This window comes from Mytilus californianus, unplaced genomic scaffold, assembly GCF_021869535.1.
Source record: "Mytilus californianus isolate M0D057914Y unplaced genomic scaffold, xbMytCali1.0.p SCAF_6, whole genome shotgun sequence".
NCBI classification, from domain to species: Eukaryota; Metazoa; Mollusca; class Bivalvia; order Mytilida; family Mytilidae; genus Mytilus; species Mytilus californianus.
This window is the reverse complement of record NW_026262712.1, coordinates 34,498,410-34,520,375: the sequence shown is the minus strand read 5'-3', so window position 1 is coordinate 34,520,375 and position 21,966 is coordinate 34,498,410. Positions and strand designations below refer to the sequence as shown.

Below are 21,966 nucleotides of genomic sequence, written 5' to 3'. Positions count from 1 at the left end.
ATTAAAACAGTGCCATCCTTAAATTAAAGAACCTTAGTGAGCGCGCTCACATACCCCACATCCTCACATTGTCATTGGAGAAATAAAATAAGTGTAAGAAAAAAAAATTGAATCATAATTTCCTGTCAATATGCACATCTACATAGTATGTCCTTATTATCTACAAAGTTTCATGAAATTCTGTTGTGTGGTTTCAGAGGAGTTGCGAAGACAAACTGTTGCAGAAGTACATTGAAGCAAATAAGTTCAAAGGGGCGTAACTCCTAGAAAAAAAATTGAATCATAATTTCCTGTCGATAAGCACATCTACATAATATGTCCTTATTATCTAAAAAGGTTTCATGAAATTCTGCTGTGTGGTTTTAGAGGAGTTGCGATGACAAACTGTTGCAGTGGTACATTAAAGCAAATAAGTTCAAAGGGGCGCAACTCCTAGAAAAAAAATTGATTCGTAATTTCCTGTCGATATGCACATCTACATAGTATGTCCTTATTATCTACAAAGTTTCATGAAATTCTGTGGTGTGGTTTCAGAGGAGTTGCGATGACAAACTGTTGCAGTAGTACATTGAAGCAAATAAGTTCAAAGGGGCGCAACTCCTAGAAAAAAAATTGAATCGTAATTTCCTGTCGATATGCACATCTACAGAGTATGTCCTTATTATCAACAAAGTTTCATGAAATTCTGTGGTGTGGTTTCAGAGGAGTTGCGATGACAAAAGGTTGCAGTAGTATATTGGGTAAAGAAGTTCAAAGGGGCGTAACTCCTGGGAAAAAAATTGATTCCTAAATTCCTGTCGATATGCACATCTACATAGTATGTCCTTATTATCTGACAAGGTTTCATGAAATTCTGTTGTGTGGTTTGAGAGGAGTTGCGATGACAAGAAACAGGACTGACGGACTGACGGACGGACAGACAGACAGACGGACGGGTCAAAAACATTATACCCTTCGCAAAAAATTTGCATGGGGTGTAATAATTACATTACATGTATGTTTCATTATAACAATTTATCTTGATTGGCTAACAGCAATCTGGCATCATTCTGAAATAAACCTTCATTTCAAAATGAAATGCGACATTCATGATGACAAGAGCTTCAACAATGAAAGAACCTTAGTGAGCGCGCTCACATACCCCACGTCCCCACATTGTCATTGGAGAAATAAAATAAGTGTAAGAAAAACTAGAGGCTCTAAAGAGCCTGTGTCGCTCACCTTGGTCTATGTGCATATTAAACAAAGGACATAGATGGATTCATGACAAAATTGTGTTTTGGTGATGGTGATGTGTTTGTAGATCTTACTTTACTGAACATTCTTGCTGCTTACAATTATCTCTATCTATAATGAACTTGGCCAAGTAGTTACAGTGGAAAATATTTTGTAAAAATTTACAAAAATTTACCAAATTTATGAAAATTGTAAAAAATTGATTATAAGGGCCATAACTCCTTAAGGGGTCAATTGACAATTTTGGCCATGTTGACTTATTTGTAGATCTTACTTTGCTGTACATTATTGCTGTTCACAGTTTATCTCTATCTATAATAATATTCAAGATAATTACCAAAAGCTGCAAAATTTTCTTAAAATTACCAATTCAGGGGCAGCAACCCAAAACATGTTGCCTGATTGGTCTGAAAATTTCAGAGCAGATAGATCTTGACCTAATGAACAATTTTATTCGCGTCAGATTTGCTCTAAATGCTTTGGTTTCAGAGATATGAGCCAAAAGCTGCATTTTACCCTATGTACTTTTTTTTAGCCATGTCGGCCATCTTGGTTCGCGGGCGGGGTCATCGGACACATTTTTTAAACTAGATACCCTAATGATGATTGTGGACAAGTTTGGTTAAATTTGTCTTAATAGTTTCATGAGAGAAGATTTTTGTAAAAGATTACAAAAATTTACGAAAAATGGTTAACAAGAGTGCACACGCTGAAATGTCTCGCCTTCTTTACTAATCATTGATATTATGTTGATAGTCCTAAATATAAAGCTTTATTACAACTATCACATAAACTTAACATTAACCAAGTAAACTAAACATTGACCAATGAACCATGAAAATGAGGTCAAGGTCAGATGAACCTTGCTAGGCAGGCATGTACAGCTAACAATTCTTCCATACAACAAATATAGTTGACCTATTGCTTATAGTTTAAGAAAAACAGACGAAAACACAAAAACTTAACACTGAGCAATGAACCTTGAAAATGAGGTCAAGGTCAAATAAAACCTAGGCCTGCGTAACTGACATATAGATCATAAAATATTTCCATACACCAAATATAGTTGAACTATTGCATATAGTATTAGAAAAAAAGACCAAAACTCAAAAACTTAACTTTGACCACTGAACCATGAAAATGAGGTCAAGGTAAGATGACACCTGCCAGCTAGACATGTACACCTTACAATCATTCCATACACCAAATATAGCTGACCTATTGCATGCAGTATTAGAAAGAAAGACCAAAACTCAAAAACTTAACTTTGACCACTGAACCATGAAAATGAGGTCAAGGTCAGATGACACCTGCCAGCTAGACATGTACACCTTACAATCATTCCATACACCAAATATAGTAGACCTATTGCATACAGTATAAGAAAAACAGACCAAAACACAAAAACTTAACTATAACCACTGAACCATGAAAATGAGGTCAAGGTCAGATGACACCTGCCAGTTGGACATGTACACCTTACAGTCCTTCCATACACCGAATATACTAGACCTATTGCTTATAGTATCTGAGATATGGACTTGACCATGAAAAATTAACCTTGTTCACTGATCCATGAAATGAGGTCGAGGTCAAGTGAAAACTGTCTGACGGGCATGAGGACCTTGCAAGGTACGCACATACCAAATATAGTTATCCTATTACTTATAATAAGAGAGAATTTAACATTACAAAAAATCCGAACTTTTTTTTCAAGTAGTCACTGAACCATGAAAATGAGGTCAAGGACATTGGACATGTGACTGACGGAAACTTTGTAACATGAGGCATCCATATACAAAGTATGAAGCATCCAGGTCTTCCATCTTCTAAAATATAAAGCTTTTAAGAAGTTAGCTAACGCCGCCGCCGCCGCCGCCGGATCGCTATCCCTATGTCGAGCTTTCTGCGACAAAAGTCGCAGGCTCGACAAAAATTGACTATAAAGGGCAATAACTCCTTAAGGGGTCAACTGACCATTTTGGTCAAGTTGACTTATTTGTAGATCTTACTTTGCTGAACATTATTGCTGTTCTCAGTTTATCTCTATCTATAATAATATTCAAGATAATAACCAAAAACGGCAAAATTTTCTTAAAATTACCAATTCAGGGGCAGCAACCCAACAACGGGTTGTCCGATTCATCTGAAAATTTCAGGGCAGATAGATCTTGACCTGATAAACAATTTTACCCCATGTCAGATTTGCTCTAAATGCTTTGGTTTCAGAGATATAAGCCAAAATCTACATTTTACCCCTATGTTCTATTTTTAGCCATGGCGGCCATCTTGGTTGGTTGGCCGGGTCACCGGACACATTTTTTAAACTAGTTACCCCAAGGATGATTGTGGCCAAGTTTGGTCAAATTTGGCCCAGTAGTTTTAGAGGAGAAGATTTTTGTAAAAGTTAACGACGATGGACGAAAACGACGGACGACGACGACGGACGACGGACGCCAAGTGATGAGAAAAGCTCACTTGGCCCCTTTGGGCCTGGTGAGCTAAAAATTAAAAAGCTTCCTCTACAATTTCAATAACAAATATGGTGGAACTTAAAAAAAATCATTGCCAAATTTAGTTTTTCTCTTATTTTTTGCTTTTAGAACTCTAAAATCTGCACCCTGCCTGGCAATTTTAATTATATAGTAAAAAAAGCCTCTTTTTGGTAGTGGCGTATTTTTACTCCTAATAGTTTTTAATCCACCAATGTTAACAAAAAAATTAACACTTTTCAGGAATAATGTGACGCACAGTACCTCATAATAACAGGAATATTTCCTCTCTTTTTCTTCGTCCACCATTCTGATGCCTTTGCTGCTATCATTGACATCACAAATGTTTTGCCACTACCAGATGCTCCATGGATAATTCTGTACTTAAATTTGTTCTTTGATGTATCTAGAACATATTTTCGCATTCTCTGAAGAAAAATAAGTCATATGTGATAACAACTCAAACCATAACTTACAGGGTTGTCCCTTCAACAAAATATTCAGCAGATGTGCCCTTTATTTGGAGAGATGTTTTTTGTGTTTTATTTGGAAACAAGAGGCTCTCAAGAGCCTGAATCGCTCACCTGTAATTTTTTTTGCTTAAATCTTTCACCAATGATTAATTTTGCTTTTTACCCATATGTTCCATGTAAGCTATAGAATCTATGTTTCTTGACGTACAAGGAAATGAAATACAAAATTTATACTAGATTCATTTGAGAACATTTTTAAAGTTAAAAAACATTAAACAACTTGTATAAAATTGTCCTTAAAGGGCAATAACTCCTTAAGGGGTCAATTGACAATTTTGGTCATATTAAACTTTTTTGTAGATCTTACTTTGCTGAACATTTTTGCTGTTTAAATTTATCTTTATCTTCAATAATATTCAAGATAATAACCAAAAACTGCAAAATTTCCTTAAAACAACCAATTTAGTGGCAGCAACCCAACAATGGTTTGTTCAGTGTGTCTGAAAATGTCAGGGCTGATAGATCTTGACCTTTTGAAAATTTTTACCCCATGTCAGATTTGCTCTAAATGCTTTAGTTTCTGAGATATAAGCCAAAAACTGCATTTCACCCCTATGTTCTATTTTTAGCCATGGCGGCCATGTTTGTTGATGGATCAAAATTTTGGATAAAATTCATAAACTAGATTCCTAAAGGAAAATTCATTCAAAGTTAAGAAGTATTAGGCACAATAGTTTCAGAAGAGAGGATTTTTAAATGTTAGCAAACTTGATGAACACATTGCGTAAAATTGTCTTTAAAGGGCAATAACTCCTTAAGGGGTCAATTGACAAATTTGGTCATTTAACTTTTCTGTAGATCTTACTTTGCTGAACATTATTGCTGTTTACAGTTTATATCTATCTATAATAATATTCAATATAATACCAAAAAACTGCAAAATTTCCTCAAAACTACCAATTTAGTGGCAGCAACCCAACAATGGGTTGTTCGATTTGTCTGAAAATTTCAGGGCTGATAGATCTTGACCAATTGAACATTTTTACCCATGTCAAATTGCTCTAAAAGCTTTAGTTTTGGAGATATAAGCCAAAAACTGCATTTGACCCCTATGTTCTATTTTTAGCCATGGCGGCCATGTTTGTCGATGGATTAAAACTTCGGATACAATTTATAAACTAGATATCCTAAGGAACATTTAGATGAAGTTTGGAGGTATTCGCCTAGTAGTTTCAGAGGAGAAGATTTTTAAATGTTAGCAAACTTGATGAACAAATTGTGTAAAATTGTCTATAAAGGGCAATAACTCCTTAAGGGGTCAATTGACAATTTTGGTCATATCAACTTTTTTGTAGATCTTACTTTGCTGAACATTATTGCTGTTTACAGTTTATATCTATCTATAATAATATTCAAGATAATAACAAAAAACTGCAAAATTTCCTTAAAACTACCAATTTAGTGGCAGCAACCCAACAATGAGTTGTTCGATTCGTCTGAAAATTTCAGAGCTGATAGATCTTGACCAATTGAACAATTTTACCCCATGTCAGATTTGCTCTAAAAGCTTTAGTTTTTGAGATATAAGCCAAAAACTGCATTTGACCCCTATGTTCTATTTTTAGCCATGGCGGCCATGTTTATCGATGGATCAAAACTTCGGATACAATTTAAAAACTAGATACCCTAAGGGACATTTAGTTTAAGTTTGAAGGTATTTGGCCCAGTAGTTTCAGAGGAGAAGATTTTTGAAATAGTTTACGACGACAGATGACGGACGTCGACGGACGCAAAGTGATGGCATAAGCTCACATGGGGCCCGCTGGTGAGCTAAAAAGAGGATAAGGGTGTTTAATTTTATCACACTTGTTCAATTACTGTAAAAAAATCATACTTGAAATATTCCTCTGTTAATTTTAATATTATTTGCATGATTTTAAATCTGTTTATATCATTTCAAGAGCTTTAAGAAATGATAGCAAATGTGGAAATAAAAATTTGTTTTAGCTGAATTCCAGCTATAGTGTCTCATGTATGGACCATGTCACACATTGCATTAACTCTATGAAGGGTCTGTAAGTAGCCTATGGCAAGGGAAAATATCTATCATACTCTAATTGTATTATATGTCTGTTTGGTCTGCTCACCAAGTTTTGCCAATAAAATGGAATTATAAACAACTGTCTTACAAGAAGGCGGTTTAGCTGGCTATTAAACCAGGTTTAACCCAACATTTTCTTCTGAACATGCCTGAAGCAAGTCAGGAATATGGCAGTTGTTTTTCACTTGTTCCATTGACTGATAGTGTTTGATTTTGTAAGTATTTGTGGACTTCTTTTTTTTTAAATTCAATATTTTTTTGTTAAAACTTTTCTTGTCTACCTGTTTTGTAGAATCTAACTTTTAGATAATATTGCTGTGTCTATATGATACTTATTTTAAAGTTTTTGGTTTGACCTATTTGGGAATCAAACCAAACCTGTGCTGCACTTGAGGCTAGCATGCTATCACCAGACTACAGAGGCAGTTTTAATCATATGAATTTTTATGATTAAAATGTGTAAAAATCTAATGATTACCCTCTGTTTATTCCTAATTTTGGTTTTGCATCTTTTTCAGTGATATTTTTGGGTCATTATATTTTTTTGTATATAATTTTAGATTTTCTATATTAAGTTTTGTGCACCACTGATGAAAAACCTTTTTAACAAAAATGCATTTTGTGCATCTAATCATATTTACAATAAAGTTTATATTTAAAATAGATCTTTTTCAGGGCATCCCCCCTGGGTATGTTGCAAATTACTTTTTTGGTATGAAAATATTTTACCAATTATCATTCAATATACAACAGAAACATCTAACACTTGAAATTTAAAGATTAAACTTTCAAAAATCCGTAAGGGTTCCACGGAACCCAGTGTCTCGCCTACTTTTGCTGTTGTCTATGTTTTCAGTGTGATAGGGGAATGTACATAATAGATTTACAGTTAATGAAATAAAACGTTTGAAATGTATGAAAAAAGTTATGCTTGTAAAAAATGAATACAGTATGCAATCAAATTTATAGATTTATAAAAGAGTTGAAACATAAATTTATTGAATGAACAAATGATAAAGAAGATTATTAAAAATTTTCCTCTAGATACTATCTTTTGATTGTAAGAAGCTTCTGTCCAAGTTTGGTAAAAATCCAGGATGGTTTATGAATCTAATATATGTTTTAATAAACTGTTATCACAGAGATATGTCTCGCCTTTTTGTAATTTTGATAATGCAAATGTTGAAATTAAAATAGCAATACTTTAACATGTAAGTTATGCAAATATTCAAAGTCAATGAACCATGACTGAAGGTACATGGCTAAACAATGAGATGTGCCAATGCTAATACAACTGCATACCAAATACCATTGACTTATTATAAGTCGTTCCCTTTAAACAAACCTAAACACAAACATTAACTTGTAAACTATGTAAAAGTTTCAAAGTCAATGAACCATGTTGTTTTGTCCATAGATTACTCAGTGGTAACACCGCACGGTCAAGTAAAGTGGTCTTAACCTCCCTTCAATGCGTATATTTCGTCATTTGTTCGCACTAAATTCCCCATTTTACCAAAAATAGATCACGTTTAAATATATTGGCCAATCAGGCAGCTGCGGTGTTGCTTCATCCTTATTGTTATCAATCGGGACACCACTCGGGCGTTTCCGAGGCACGTGTTATTCCCACCGACCAATGGAAAGCGGAGGTCTATTTTCGTTGTTCCAACTTTAGAATTTGACATCAGATGTGTATTTCCCTAAGATTGAAAAATGTAAAAGCTTGAAAGAGAAAATGAAATTAAACTTTAACAAATTTGTCGGTTGTTGTCAGTTTATCAAGAACGGTTTTTTGAAATGGCATTTCTCAGATAAATTATTATGAAATAAGTATCTCTATGTAAATAATCCAATTCCCCTATATTCGTCGATCTTTTCCCTCCCTCCTCGGCTCATATATGCCTCATAGTATCTCAGTGGTCAAGTCTAGTTGCTGCCGTCATGGCACAACAATCAACCCTAGCAAGTTTTTTTTCAGTGGAATTCCTTAAAAAAAAATTTGGGCATGTAGATTTCACTTTCGGACAAGTAAAAGTAATAGGGCACTTGCCCAACTGGACAAGTTGGTATAAAAGTTAATGTCGAACACTGTCAGCTTACTGTAGAGTCACATCACAACATAGAAAGACACACTATAAAATATCAATTGAAATGGCTTAACTCAATCAAAAGACATATTAACACGATTGAACATACACTGAACAAATAAAATTGATCTATGATCCAATGTAAATACAAAATCAATAAAATAAGGGATGAATAATTAAAGTAACAGGATTACACCGCTGTGAAATGTTAAACAATTTCAGAAAAACAACAATAAGCTTGAACAAAAATATCCGCCATTTGCAATTATATTATACACAGGTAAATGAAAATAATTTTGTTGTTAGGTATACATGTACAGTTCAAATGGAGAAAGGAAATATTTTTACAAAATAAATAATTTTGATGTTCATAGTAGGATAAAGTGAAAATTTATAGTAATACCAACACTTACCAAAGCTGGTAAATAGATTAGATATAACCCTGAATAAGTAAACATTAAATAACAAAAAAGCATTATAAATAGTATCAACAGGTCAAATAAACAAGAAAGTAGGATTTGAGAGTACTTGCAGTTACTGACAGCTAGTTGAAAGCCAAAAACAATTGATAATAAAAAATCATGCATCAGAGACTAAAATCAACTAAAACACATCCCAGGGATTTAGTATTTAACGTCATGAACAGTCAAAGAAGACATGACTTGTGCAATGCCAAAAATAAATGTATCGACAGGCAGTAGGATAGTTAGGAGTTAACCTCTTTATAGATCAAAATGAACGTGGGTGTGTCTTTATACAACCCGTTTGAAAAGAATACAAATTTAGTTGTGTTTTAATTTGCTGATGACAAAATCGATATTAGTGCCAATGTAAACTATATTCAAAGATCTAATTACAACATTGGTAAGGTAACCTTTACTAATAAGTTTGTTTAAAGGTTTGATGAGTTTACACGGATCACATAGTGATTTTGACGCTTTAAGTACAATATTACCGTAAAATTTAGGGTGTGAAATACCGTTTTTAATCAGTTTTCTACAGATACAGCAAAAGTTACTTGTCAAATCTTTGTATCTATGAAAAATTTTAGTAAAAGTTTTATGTAATTTATGGTAACGAAATCCCTGACTTAATAATTTACCAGTGAGGCATTGATTACTTTAGTTAAAATCTATTACATCGCTACACATACGGGCATAACGAACGAGTTGGGATATATAAACACCGTATGATGGAGCCATGTCCATTTATAAGCAAAATATGGATAAACAGGATTTTTTTTTTACAAAATTTACTTCTTGATACTATCTTATGATCATAAACAAGCTTCTGTCCAAGTTTGGTACAAATCCAGGATAGTTTAAGAAAGTTATTAAAATTTCAAAAACTTTAACCACAGGGTGAATGTGATGTTAACTGGTAGAAAAACAAAGTTCATTTATAAGTGAAATACGGATAAACAGGATTGTTTTTTTCACAAAATTTACTACTGGACACTATCTTATAATCATTAACAACCTTCTGTCCAAGTTTGGTACAAAGCCAGGATAGTTTAAGAAAGTTATTAAAATTTCAAAAACTTTAACCACAGAGTGAATATTTGTGGCCGCCAACAACAACCAAGCTGATGACGGAATGTAGGATTGCTATGTCTCGCTTTTGCGATAACTGTCGCAGGCTCGACAAAAATTAAGTGTCATTAAGCGATTTAAAATTTTTAGAAAAAACATAATTGGGGAATGTGTCCATGGGACACAGATAATGCCCCCACTTGCATATCATATAAAGTTATAAGGGGACAATTAACTGAAGAATGGTAAAAGTGAAGCTATCCAAATTTGTACTTGATTTGAGTTTTGTGGTAATAACAATTGTGTATAAGTCTCATAACATTTGGTTGAGGCAAACTTAAGTTATATTTGTAAAGGGGCATAACTCTAAAACAGTTAAAGTGACACCACCAAAATTCAAATTGGTCTGTATTTTGTTGTAATAAGCATTTTGCATAAGTTTCATAGCATTTGGTTGAAGCAAACTAAAGTTAGAAAACGGAAACGAAAAATTTAGGAATTTGTCCAACTGTAAAGGAGCATAACTCTAAAACGGTTAAAGTGATGCCACCAAAATTCAAACTTGATCTGTATTTTGTGGTAATAAGCATTGTGTATAAGTTTCATAGCATTTGGTTGAGGCAAACTAAAGTTAGAGAAAGGAAACCAACTTTGGGACGTACAGACGGACAAGGGTAAAAGTTAATGCTCCCTCTGCTATGGCGGGGGCATAAAAAAAAATCTGTTTAAATCAAGGGCAGATGATTATACTGATTTTTATGACAATTTCTGGGGTTTTTTTTCTTATTTTTCAAGAAAATAAGGCATGTGACCCCTATTTTTCAATTTCATATTTCAGAAGAATTTATAAAAAGCAATTCTATTGTCAAATGATTCCTTAATAAGGAAAAAATTTAATTTTCCATATATTACCCATATAAAATAACTGATTTCGTTAATTTGTATGTATTTAACAGAAAAACCAAGGTCTGTTACCCCTCAGAAGTTTTTTACAGAAGTTTAAGAAAAATTTAATATAAAAAATTTAGACACCACAGCTACCTTTATAGCAATATCTGTTTTGGGGATACTCCCATTTTACATAGATAAATAAAATCGTATAATATAAGCAAAATGAGGATGTTAAATTTGATGTATGCCTTTTTGTGCTTCCTCGTTACATTTGTTTGTTTTTAAAGTGATTAAAGTGATTAAGATGATAACACAATGTTGACTGCTGTACCCCTATTTTTGACATTTTTACCTATTATGTCTGTTTGTTTTGTTCACGCATCATTGTCAATATAATGGAATTTGATGCGACTGTCATACAAGTGAGAGGTATAGCTAGCTATAAAACCAGGTTCAATCCACCATTTTCTACATGAGAAAATGCCTGTACCAAGTCAGGAATATGACAGTTGTTATCCATTCGTTTGATGTGTTTGTTTTTTTGATTTTGCCATTTGATTAGGGACTTTCCTTTTTGAATTTTCCTCGGAGTTCAGTATTTTTGTGATTTTACTTTTTAAAAATTTTACTTACTTCTATAACATCTTCATTGCCTTGGAAATTTTTATACTTTGACTGACAGTACAAAAGGTGTTGTAAAGATTCATCATACAGAGGGCTTTTAATTGAATACAATTGTCTTTTCTTGATAGCTTCATTGATCATCTGCTTCAGTTTTCTTTCCACACCTTTTACCATTTTATCAACCATTTGGACTTTGTTTGCTGGATTAACCCCTTAAAGTCAAGTGAGATGATAAATTATTACTCTAATATAACCTCCCCTTCATGTTATTTTGTATCTTACTTGTTAAATTACTCAGTGAGAATGATGAGTAAAAAAATAAAGCTGTCTGTCATGTTTCTTCTTTGTTTAAATTGTTTTAAATTAATCATGTCTAGGCTTTTTATAGCTTGCTATAGATATAAGAAGATGTGGTTTGAGTGCCAATGAGACAACTCTCCATCCAAGTCAAAATTTATAAAAGTGAACCATTATAGGTCACAGTACGGTCTTCAACACGAAGCCTTGGCTCACACCGAACAGTAAGCTATAAAGGGCATATGCATGGATGTTCTGATCATTGTAGAATGTCTAATGGTAACATATGGTGACTTAAAACCACATCACTTGGTCGTCTCATTGGCAATCATACCACTTCTCCTTTTTCAAAGGAATTGATAAATTGAGGCATTAGCATGAAAGGAGTAGGTCCGCTAAGACCCCTTTTTGGCCCAAAAATATAGCATTCAAATATTTGTTAAAAACATAAACTTTTAGTCATTATCGAAAAGAAGAACACTTTTGTTACATAAATATGGGCTGTTTTTGACATTACACTAGTACTGCACATGCATCAGGTACTAGTATCCTTAATTCATGCAAAATTACTTGAATCTTCACAATCTTAGAATTTGTGCTAATTTTAGACGGTTTTCCTCTAAAATGGAAGTGGCCGCACTTGTGTTCATTCTTAATATTATATATATTTTGTATTTGATAATAATACATAACATATATAAAGGTTGAGACTGAACACAAATGTGGCCACTTCCATTTTGGACAAAAACCATCTGAAAAGTGACGTTTTGTACGTGGCATAAATTTTGATAGAATTTCATATTTAGGCTTGAATTTAGGCGTCTTTAATGACCAAATCAGTTCAACTCTATTACAAAAACTAATTGCATCGACTGAAGAAGACACTTAAGTGTTTAATGAATTTCAAAAATCTTTTATCAGATGTACTTCAAATTTTAGGCCAAAATAAGCTCTTACCGGACCTTCTCCTTTACTATCTCTCAGCCTATATTTGTTCATGTCTGTCAAAATCGTTTTTCGTAAATTGTTCTGTTATCAATTAGGTCATTAGTTTTCTCAATTAAATAGTTTAATATTTTCATATTGGGGCTTTTTATAGCCAACTATACAGTATGGATTTTTTTCATTGTTGAAGGCTGTACAGTTGCCAATGATTGCTTACATCAACTACATTTGAATTTTCTTTCTTCATAACGTCACATGGAAATTCAGAAGAAACCAAGAAAATTTGAGTTATTAAATTCTGACCAATCATTTGCTGAAAACATTTAAGCGTTCTCTAGAGATGAGAAATATTTTTCTCACACTGCTCGCGAAATGTGAAAAAAAGCATGAAAATTAGAGAAATGCTATACTACTCTCATTGCAACTTTTGCAATGGTACAAACGTTTTTTTTTTTTATAAATTTAAAGTATGCCAATTGTATATATGTAACATACCTTTTTCATGTTTTGTAGTGTCATATGATAAAATGTTACCAGCGGGAAGTTGTTTTGCTAACTCTGTCGTCAGATCTTTCAGTAAATCTGTTATTGATGTTTTCAACTTTTCATTTCTAAATGAATCTGTAAATAAACAATATAATAACATTGTGCTATGGATGTCATCAGATATATATTAAAGGTTCCTACTACTGCAAAAATATCTATTTGTTTTTTTTTTATTTTTCAGGACATTTATCTTTAAACAAGTGTAGAATTAAAAGACAATAAACTGTTGACACAGAGATATGTCTAGCCTGTTTTTAATTTTGATACTAAAATTCAAATACTGATATTAAAATGGCAAAACTTTAACATGCAAACTATGAAAACAATCAAAGTCAATAAACCATGACTGATAGTGCAGGGTCAAATAATCTATTAGAAATGAGAGCTGCCAATGCTAGTTCATCTTCATACAAAATATCATTAACTTTTAAAATAGAAAATCAGTACATGCACAGCAAAAAAACACACAAAAAGCAAAGGAACAGGGCTTTTATTGCTATTCTTCATCTCAAAGTCATTGAGGCCTTCAACACAGAGCAAAAAACTCGCACCTCACTGCAAGTTTAAGACAGCCCCTAACACTGGCTTGATTGGAATTCTTTGCAAAAATAATTTGGATAGACTTTGTAAGATGTAACACCACTAAAAACTTACCATTATTGATTCTCCATAAACTGACCTAATAACAAAATGACAGAGGGAGAGGGGCCCAATTATCTCCATGGAAATGAAATGTGCCAATGCTAATACAACTGCATATTAAATATCATTGACCTACCACTAGATATTCCCCTTAAACTGACCTACAAATACATTGAAGATGCCACCGCAGGAATTCGAAACAACACACCTAAGTCTCGTCTTAGCATTAAGTGAAGGTGAGACAAAAATGAGGAAAATCTTAAATTATCATATTATTATAACCACTAAGTACTCTTATTATTATCAGGAAGACAAAATAAATCCTGATTCCTAAGTTAATTATTGGGCATTAACTCATGGGGGCCACTTACTATGTGAGCAGCTGGAATAAGTCACTATTTCAAGCTTCAAAATTTATAAGAGTGAAACATTTATAGATAAGATATATGATAAGAGTGTTAATAATATCATATGTATCTGAAACTAAACCACTGTTTCAGATGATAGTATTTTGTACAGATGCAATTAAACCAGTTGTTAATGCATCAAATATAAGTCAATGTATTTCAACTCTCCATGAAACTCCCTAATATAGCTATAAGTTTAGTTTTTTGTACGGAATGTACTTTCTAAATTTCTTTTACTGAAAAAAACAAGTGAATCTGTGAGCTACTGCTCACTTATGATACCCCTGCCCTGCTAAAAGTATAAGGTAAACAGGAAGTTGTTGAGTGATGAATCGGAAAACGCATCACACGGTATAACTGACTCATATAAACCCTGAAACCAAATTTCAGAAATCCTTGTAATGTAGTTCCTGAGAAAGATGCGACGAAAAATATTCATGGGAAGGACGGACAAACTGACGGATGGACTGAAAGATGGATGGACTGACGGATGGACGGACAGACAGGGGTAAAACAGTATACCCCACTTTTTGAAAGCGGGGTATAATAAAAAGTATGTCCATTTATCAGTAAAAATATGTATAATTTTTTTTAAATATTTCAGCAATTTTGCAGTGAATACTTTCTTTTTTGTTTCATCATATTCCATGAAGATTTGACAAAGTTATTGATGAGGAAAAAACTTTAACCCAAGACTGTATATAAATTTTAACTACAAATGATTTCAAGACCATTTTTCAGTAAAATACAGAGAGAAAATATATCAAAAATGCACACAAATTAATTTGCAGCCAGCTGGTTATAGTTTCTACTCTAAACAAGCACAATAATACAACAGATTATGAATATATAGAAATTAAAGTAAACAACTTACAAATGTGAAGTCCTATCTGTGTAAAAAATGTGCTTCAATATAAGTGACAGAAATTAACGTTAAAATTTCATAAAGAGCCAATTTGGGAGTAAATGTACACAATCATGTAATTTTTTTTTTAGACTGTAAACAAAATATTTATAGAAATTAAAGTTAAGAACTTACAAATGTGAAGTCCTATCAGTGTAAAAAATGCACTTCAATGTTAGTAACAGAAATTAAAATTTTGTACACAATCATGTAATATTTTTTTTAAAACTGTGAAGATGTAAGGTTCACAGCTTAAAAAATGTAAGATGTAAGGTTCACAGATGGAATGCAGGGTTTCCTAGTTAACATAAAATGGAAAGATCATGAGGACACAACTCTTCATAGGATAGCAGTGTTATCTCAAGGGAAGACAGTCCAAATGGTAGTGAATGGTAATGAATCGCAAGAAAAGCGTTGTCAAATTTCTAAATAAAACCTAGAAAAATGACGATGTCAGGTATGGCACACTTGCATACTTTTGTGAGGCACATAAACAAATAATTATTTCTGATACAAACAAAGCAATACATTTAATGTGATTTCTAGTTACCAAATCCAATATTTGACTGCTATGTAAAATTGAACTATGAATAAGTTTTGAACTAGTATATATTATTGTTTAGGGACAAGCTGAAGCCCACCTCTAGATGTGGTATTTTCTCACTATGTTGAAAACCCATTCGTGGCCGTGGGCTGTTTTCTGCCCTTTGGTCGAGTTGTCTCTTTGACACATTCCCCATTTCCATTCTCAATTTTACTTTGAAATTGTTATAATTTTCAATAATAGTACGTATATACTGTTTAAACTAAGATTTGTAGTGGGAGTAAAAGCAAACTTCTTTCACATTTGTGATTGTGTAATTTATGAATCTAGGTTTTCCCTTCTCTATAGTATAATCAGCTGTAAACATTGAATGCATCCACCCAATTCAATCCAGTCACTGCAAATACCAGAAAACTTATAAACATGCATATGCGCATTTTCAGCATAATTGTCGTGCTTATCCGATGCATTAGATTATGAAATTTCCAGGTATAATTCACCAACCTGTAAGGGTAGATAACTCTTGCTCTTTGATATCTGTGGTATTAGGTTTTAACCATAAACATTTCTTCATGACATGCTGGCCACTGTTCACTATATTAGACATAACATCTACATGGGTTACTGTAAAATATTCTTAATATATATATATAAATATATAATATCATGTAGTTGAAATATGGAAAAGATTAGGCATGTTGCATTTTATCTGAATTCACCATTATAAAAATAAGGAGATGTGGTATGATTGCCAATGAGACAACTATCCACAAGAGTTCAAATGATGTTGATATAATTATAGGTCACTGTATAGCCTTCCACAATGAGTAAAACGGGTATTGTATAGACATTGAAAACTATTTATCTCTTAAAAAATTTTCTAGCTAGTAGTCAATTTCATTTAGGAGCTATTTTACTAACTTGCATGAATGGTTTTAGTTGTATTTTACCATTTAAATTTTTTTCAATTTTCGATTTTTACTTCTAAATTTATCTCTGTTTTTCATTAAAGTTAGAAGCCAGGAAAAAAAGAAAGCATGTGTTGTTGTTCTAACCAAATAAATCTGAAGATAGCAAGAATTATGGTTTGGTTATCTCCCTTGACATCCTTGAAACATTGTTACCCTTATTGTTAAAGTTTGATTCTCAGTAGCAATGAAGTATTTGAATTCTGACGTGTTATTTGCTCAATACAATTCTTATATTGAAGTTATATATATATATATATATATATGGAAGAACTTGTACTTCAAAGTATGGGAAAACAGTAAATAGGTGTCCAACAGATTCCAAAGGTGCATACACATTAAAATTCCCTGTTGAGTTGCTGACCACATTAAAAGTCATTCTATTTCTTACAACTTGAGAAAAGTCTGATGAAAAATATTAAACTGATTCAACATATTGAATAATTCCAGATACTGGCAAAAAGGAAATTGTAACAGTTGTTTAACAGATCTGAAATCTTCTCTATATTTTTAACGAGATATTTTACCCGATAATTTTAATCTATTTGCTTCTTCTTGTGACAAGGCTTTCTCTGCAGCAGACAGCAATTCTTCCAACAAGGATTCACTTTCTTTTTTCCATTGCTGTGTTGCTGCCATCTTTTTGCTACCATCCTGTGAAAGGACCTCTGAGAGGTGAGTGGCAATCGGCTGAAGGATGTATTTTGGTGGAACAGAGTTCTCATCCTTTATATACCATCTGTAAATGAAATGAAAAAAAAAAAAACAAGTTGAACTACATCTGTATATCAGACACAAATTAATGTCTTTCTTGCATTCTTGGGTTTCTGGCTCATGGATTGATTGACTTAATGAATGTTTGTGTTAAATGCCACTTTCAGCACTATTGGCAATTGTATTGATGCAAGTGTTTATTGATGAAGGAAGTGTGAGTGCCCAGAGAGAATGACCAACTGGATCATGAATGTATACTTCACATTTCCTTTTTGTAAATACAATTTCCACTGTGAAGGCTCAAAAAACTTACTTGGACAAGAGCTGCTTGCATTTACATGACTCGAACTTATCTTGTATGAGTTCAAACTCTTTTTCTGGGATGTGTCTTGGTAATGATGGTTTTCCACAACTTGGTGAAAATAACAACTGAAAAGAATAAAGAGCTACGTCATGAGAGCATGATAGGCCAGTCGCTTTTTCAAAGAATAAAGTTCCATAACTCCTCATGATCAATGTCATATCAGAAATTTATAAAAAACTAAAGGAAGGTTATTTTTATAGATATAAAACAGTCACCAAAGTTTAATGAAAACTGTTCAAAGCACTTTCAAGTTATTGTCCGCAAACTGGAAAATCCCCCTTTTTTGTGAATAGAATCCCATAACTCGGAAACGTAAAACCTAAAATTTATAAAAATCAAAAGGGAGTTTACGTCAATAGATATAAACAATTCAACAAAGTTTCACAAAAACCGTTCAAAGCATTTTTGAGTTATTGTCTGAAAAACTGGAAAATCCCCCTTTTTTCATGAATAAAACCCCATAACTCGAAAACATCGAATCTAAAATTTATAAAAATCGAAAGGGAGCTCACGTCAATAGAAATAAACAATTCACCAAAGTTTCATGCAAATTGGTTAAAGTGTTATTTATAACATTGCTATAAAAGCGGGAGGTTTGGCATGCCATAAAACCAGGTTTAACGCACCATTTTTTCTTAAAATGTCCTGTACCAAGTCAGAAATATGGCAGTTGTTATCAAATAGTCCGTTTCTATGTATGTTGGCGTTTGTTTTTGTTGCAGTTCAGTGTTTCTTTTGTTCCGTTGTTTTCCTCTTATTGTTGATGTGTTTCCCTCGGTTTTAGTTTGTAACCAGGATTTGTTTTCTCTTAATCGATTTATGACATTTGAACAGCGGTATACTACTATTGCCTTTTTTTGAGTTAGTGTACGACATGTTGACGATGGACGGACAACGGTATACCATAATACGTCCTGGAAACAGACATATAAAAATGCTGTATTGAGGAAATAACTTTATTTCAATAGATTTATTCACAGTTTGGCACAGAACCTCATGTGAGACATCCTCAAATTGATTTCCTGTTTTTCTGCATTTTTTGTAAGATAAAATTTAAGAAAAACTAACAAACAGGAAAAGCATGTTCTGATGTACAAATATATATCTTTTGCTTTATCTTGGAGAGTTAATGTTATCTATTCAGTATTGCATGCATTTTTTAAAAAATATAAAAGGTAAAAAAATGATGTAAAGTTTACCAATTATTAGTTTTTCTTAAATTCTATCTTACAAAATATGCAGAAACCGTTGATTTTCCTGTTTGAATTGTTTTACACTAGTCATGTTGGGCCCTTTATAGCTTGCTGTTCAGTGTGAGCCAAGGCTCTGTGTTGAAGGCTGTACCTTGACCTATAATTGTTCACTTTTCATACATTGTGACTTGGATAAAGAGTTGTCTCATTGGCACTCATACCACATCTTCTTATTTATATTAACATGAAACAAAAGCAATCCATCCACATTCAGAGTCAACAAAAACCAAATAAATCTGAAGATAACAAGAAATATGGTTGTTATCTCCCTTGACATCCTTGAAACATTGTTACCCATATTGCCAAAGTTTGATTCTCAGCACTAATGTAGTATTGGAATTCTGATGTGCTATTTGCTCAATACAATTCTTATAAGAACTTATTTATATATGGGAGCATGCCTGCTAATAAAAAAATAATCAAAGGGTATCCATTTATGTCTTGCGATTGATTGACTGACTGTCAATGTGATTGATTGACTGACTGTCAATGTGGTTGATTGACTGACTGTCAATGTGATTGATTGACTGACTGTCAATGTGATTGATTGACTGACTGTCAGTGATCAACACCACTTTCAGCACTCTTGGCAATATCATTTCATTGTTGAGGAAGCCAGAGAGAACCTTTAAAAGGAAGACTGGCAATCCTAGTCAATTAATATTAGAGTCGAATGCACCTTGCCACAAGCAAGGCTTCTAGTCAATCAAGATCGAATTGAATGCACCTTCCCATGAGCAATACTCCAACTCCTCAGTGTTGACAGCCTAGTGATCATTATAGATGAACTACAAAGACCACTCGGCCACCCAGGCTCTACATATGTCTCACATTCAATTAAATGTGTCATATTTTTGCATATTTGTACAAATGTCTTGCCTCCCAGGACATGTGTCAGAGTGGAATATAAGGAAACATGAAAATCAAAATATTTTGGGGCAGACAGGTACAACTTAAAGGTTGTGTAAAAACTAACCATAAAATTCAGATCAAGGGGCAACTTTTCTGTCACTTCCTGATGATATATTTCTTGGGTCATCTGATCAGTGATGACCTCATTCTGGATTCCACATATACTGTCACAAACTATTTGAAATTCATAGCCTTGCTGTTGACAGATCTGCTTAATGTTTCGACAGCAAGTCTCAAAAAGTCTTTTGCATTCATGTTCGAATTCTGAAATGATAACATCAACAAATATGCATCATTGTTGATAGGTTGCTGTCTCATTGAAACATTGACAATAATACCCATCTCTTTCTCTTATTCATAATGTACTTTCAACATCTCAAAAATCAAATAAAAACACAACAGCATGCTTGTTAAGAAAAAGTAAAGCAAAAATATACTGAGAATTATAAAAAAAAAGAAACAGTAAAAAATATTATGGTCTCACAGATGTTGCAATATTCTTTGGTTGTTTGTTTTTTTTTCATCAATGCATAACCCAAGTATTCACTTTATACAGTTGATTTTTTTCAATTGAAGTGCAAATTTTTTAGTCCATCGGTTTTTACCAAAGATATTATGTTTAAACCAAAGTTGACAAGTTTGACCTGAATTTTATCCTGTTGATATTTTAACATATCAGATGCTCTACACATTATGAAGCCTTTTTAAACACGTTCACTGCACTTACTCAACAAAAATTTCATATTGTAACTGATATTTTACAGTATTGACATGATTGATAAACACAAAACATTATAATTGGTACATCTATAAATTTAAAATTTTAAATTCTGTTCTTAGGAATACAACTTATATTGTTTACCATATTCTTGCTACTATAAATAAATATGAAATATGAACCACAGCAGAGAACCTGAGAATACCTGATGTTCCACAAATAAACAACCTAACAACTTTATCTGATGGCTGCAATTCTGTTGCCATGGTTCCCCAAATGATAGGATCACTTTTTAATTTTTCACGTAGCTTCTTCCTTGCTGATTCTGCTGACATGAATGAGCTGTATACATTGTTGTGTAAGGTCTTTGGTATGAAGAAATATCCATGTCCAGATTTCTTAAGTGAAGTTTCATCTCTGAAAAAAAAATTGATTATATTTGAACTTTGATATTTTTAGAATATTAATTTTGATAAAGAAGTAGCCGTTAGGATTGAAAGGAGGAAAATCTGTTGTCCTGACCCAATTACTGGTTTTCGGACCCTTTGCAAAAAGTCCTTAACTGTGAGTACTCTCAGATCTGTACTTAGTGTCCTTTTTGTTGTTAGGGATGAGGGATGGATAAATACCCTGCCACGTCCGGTCTGTGTTTATGTTTGATGTTTTTCTGCTTTGTATCGATCTGGTGAGTTAAGCCTATCTAACTGATTTTTATAGTTTGTTCTTATGATGTGCTGTTACACCACTGTCGCGGGTTTGGGGGAAGGTTGAGCGCTCACAAACATGTTTAACCCTGCCACATTCTTTATGTGCCTGTCCCAAGTCAGGAGCCTGTAGTTCAGTGGTTGTCAGCGTTTTATGTCTGTTATATTTTTTTTTTCGTTAATTGTTGCGTTATAAATTAGGCTGTTAGTTTTCTCAATTGAATTATTTCATATTTTTCATTTCGGGGCCTTTTATAACTGACTATACGGTATGGGTTTTTTCTCATCGTTGAAGGCCGTATGGTTGCCTGTAATTGCTTACATCCACATTATTTGAACTTTGGTGGATAGTTGTCTCATTGGCAATCATACCTCATCTCCTTAATTTTATATTAAAAAGTTAAAAAAAACCTTTAAATTTTGTTAGCTCTAGGCTAACTTATCATGGCTATAGCACATTAGGAACTGTTCTGCAACTGTTTCCATAAATATCTTCCTGTTAAAATTCATAGTTATTTATATTGAAATGTTCATGACTTACAAGTATTTCAAGTAGTAGGATTTTTTGTGAAAAGAGTCTTTGGACTTAAATGGCACCTACCCAAAATA

General features: G+C 33.0%; 1 protein-coding gene across 1 annotated transcript in view; it reads right to left on the bottom strand.

Moving 5' to 3' along the window:
- The window catches only part of LOC127705590 (NACHT and WD repeat domain-containing protein 2-like), a 44,476-nt gene extending 24,325 nt beyond the window's left edge, over positions 1-20,151 (bottom strand). Inside the window, exons 1-6 of the mRNA XM_052209917.1 lie at positions 20,000-20,151; positions 17,720-17,835; positions 17,220-17,431; positions 13,177-13,302; positions 11,449-11,651; positions 3,993-4,156 (exon numbers count right to left, since the gene is read on the bottom strand). Of these exons, the coding sequence (XP_052065877.1) occupies positions 3,993-4,156; positions 11,449-11,651; positions 13,177-13,302; positions 17,220-17,431; positions 17,720-17,835; positions 20,000-20,062 (884 nt within the window). The 5' untranslated portion in view covers positions 20,063-20,151. The remainder of the gene's footprint in view (positions 1-3,992; positions 4,157-11,448; positions 11,652-13,176; positions 13,303-17,219; positions 17,432-17,719; positions 17,836-19,999) is intronic.
- Between the last annotated feature and the right edge of the window lie 1,815 nt (positions 20,152-21,966).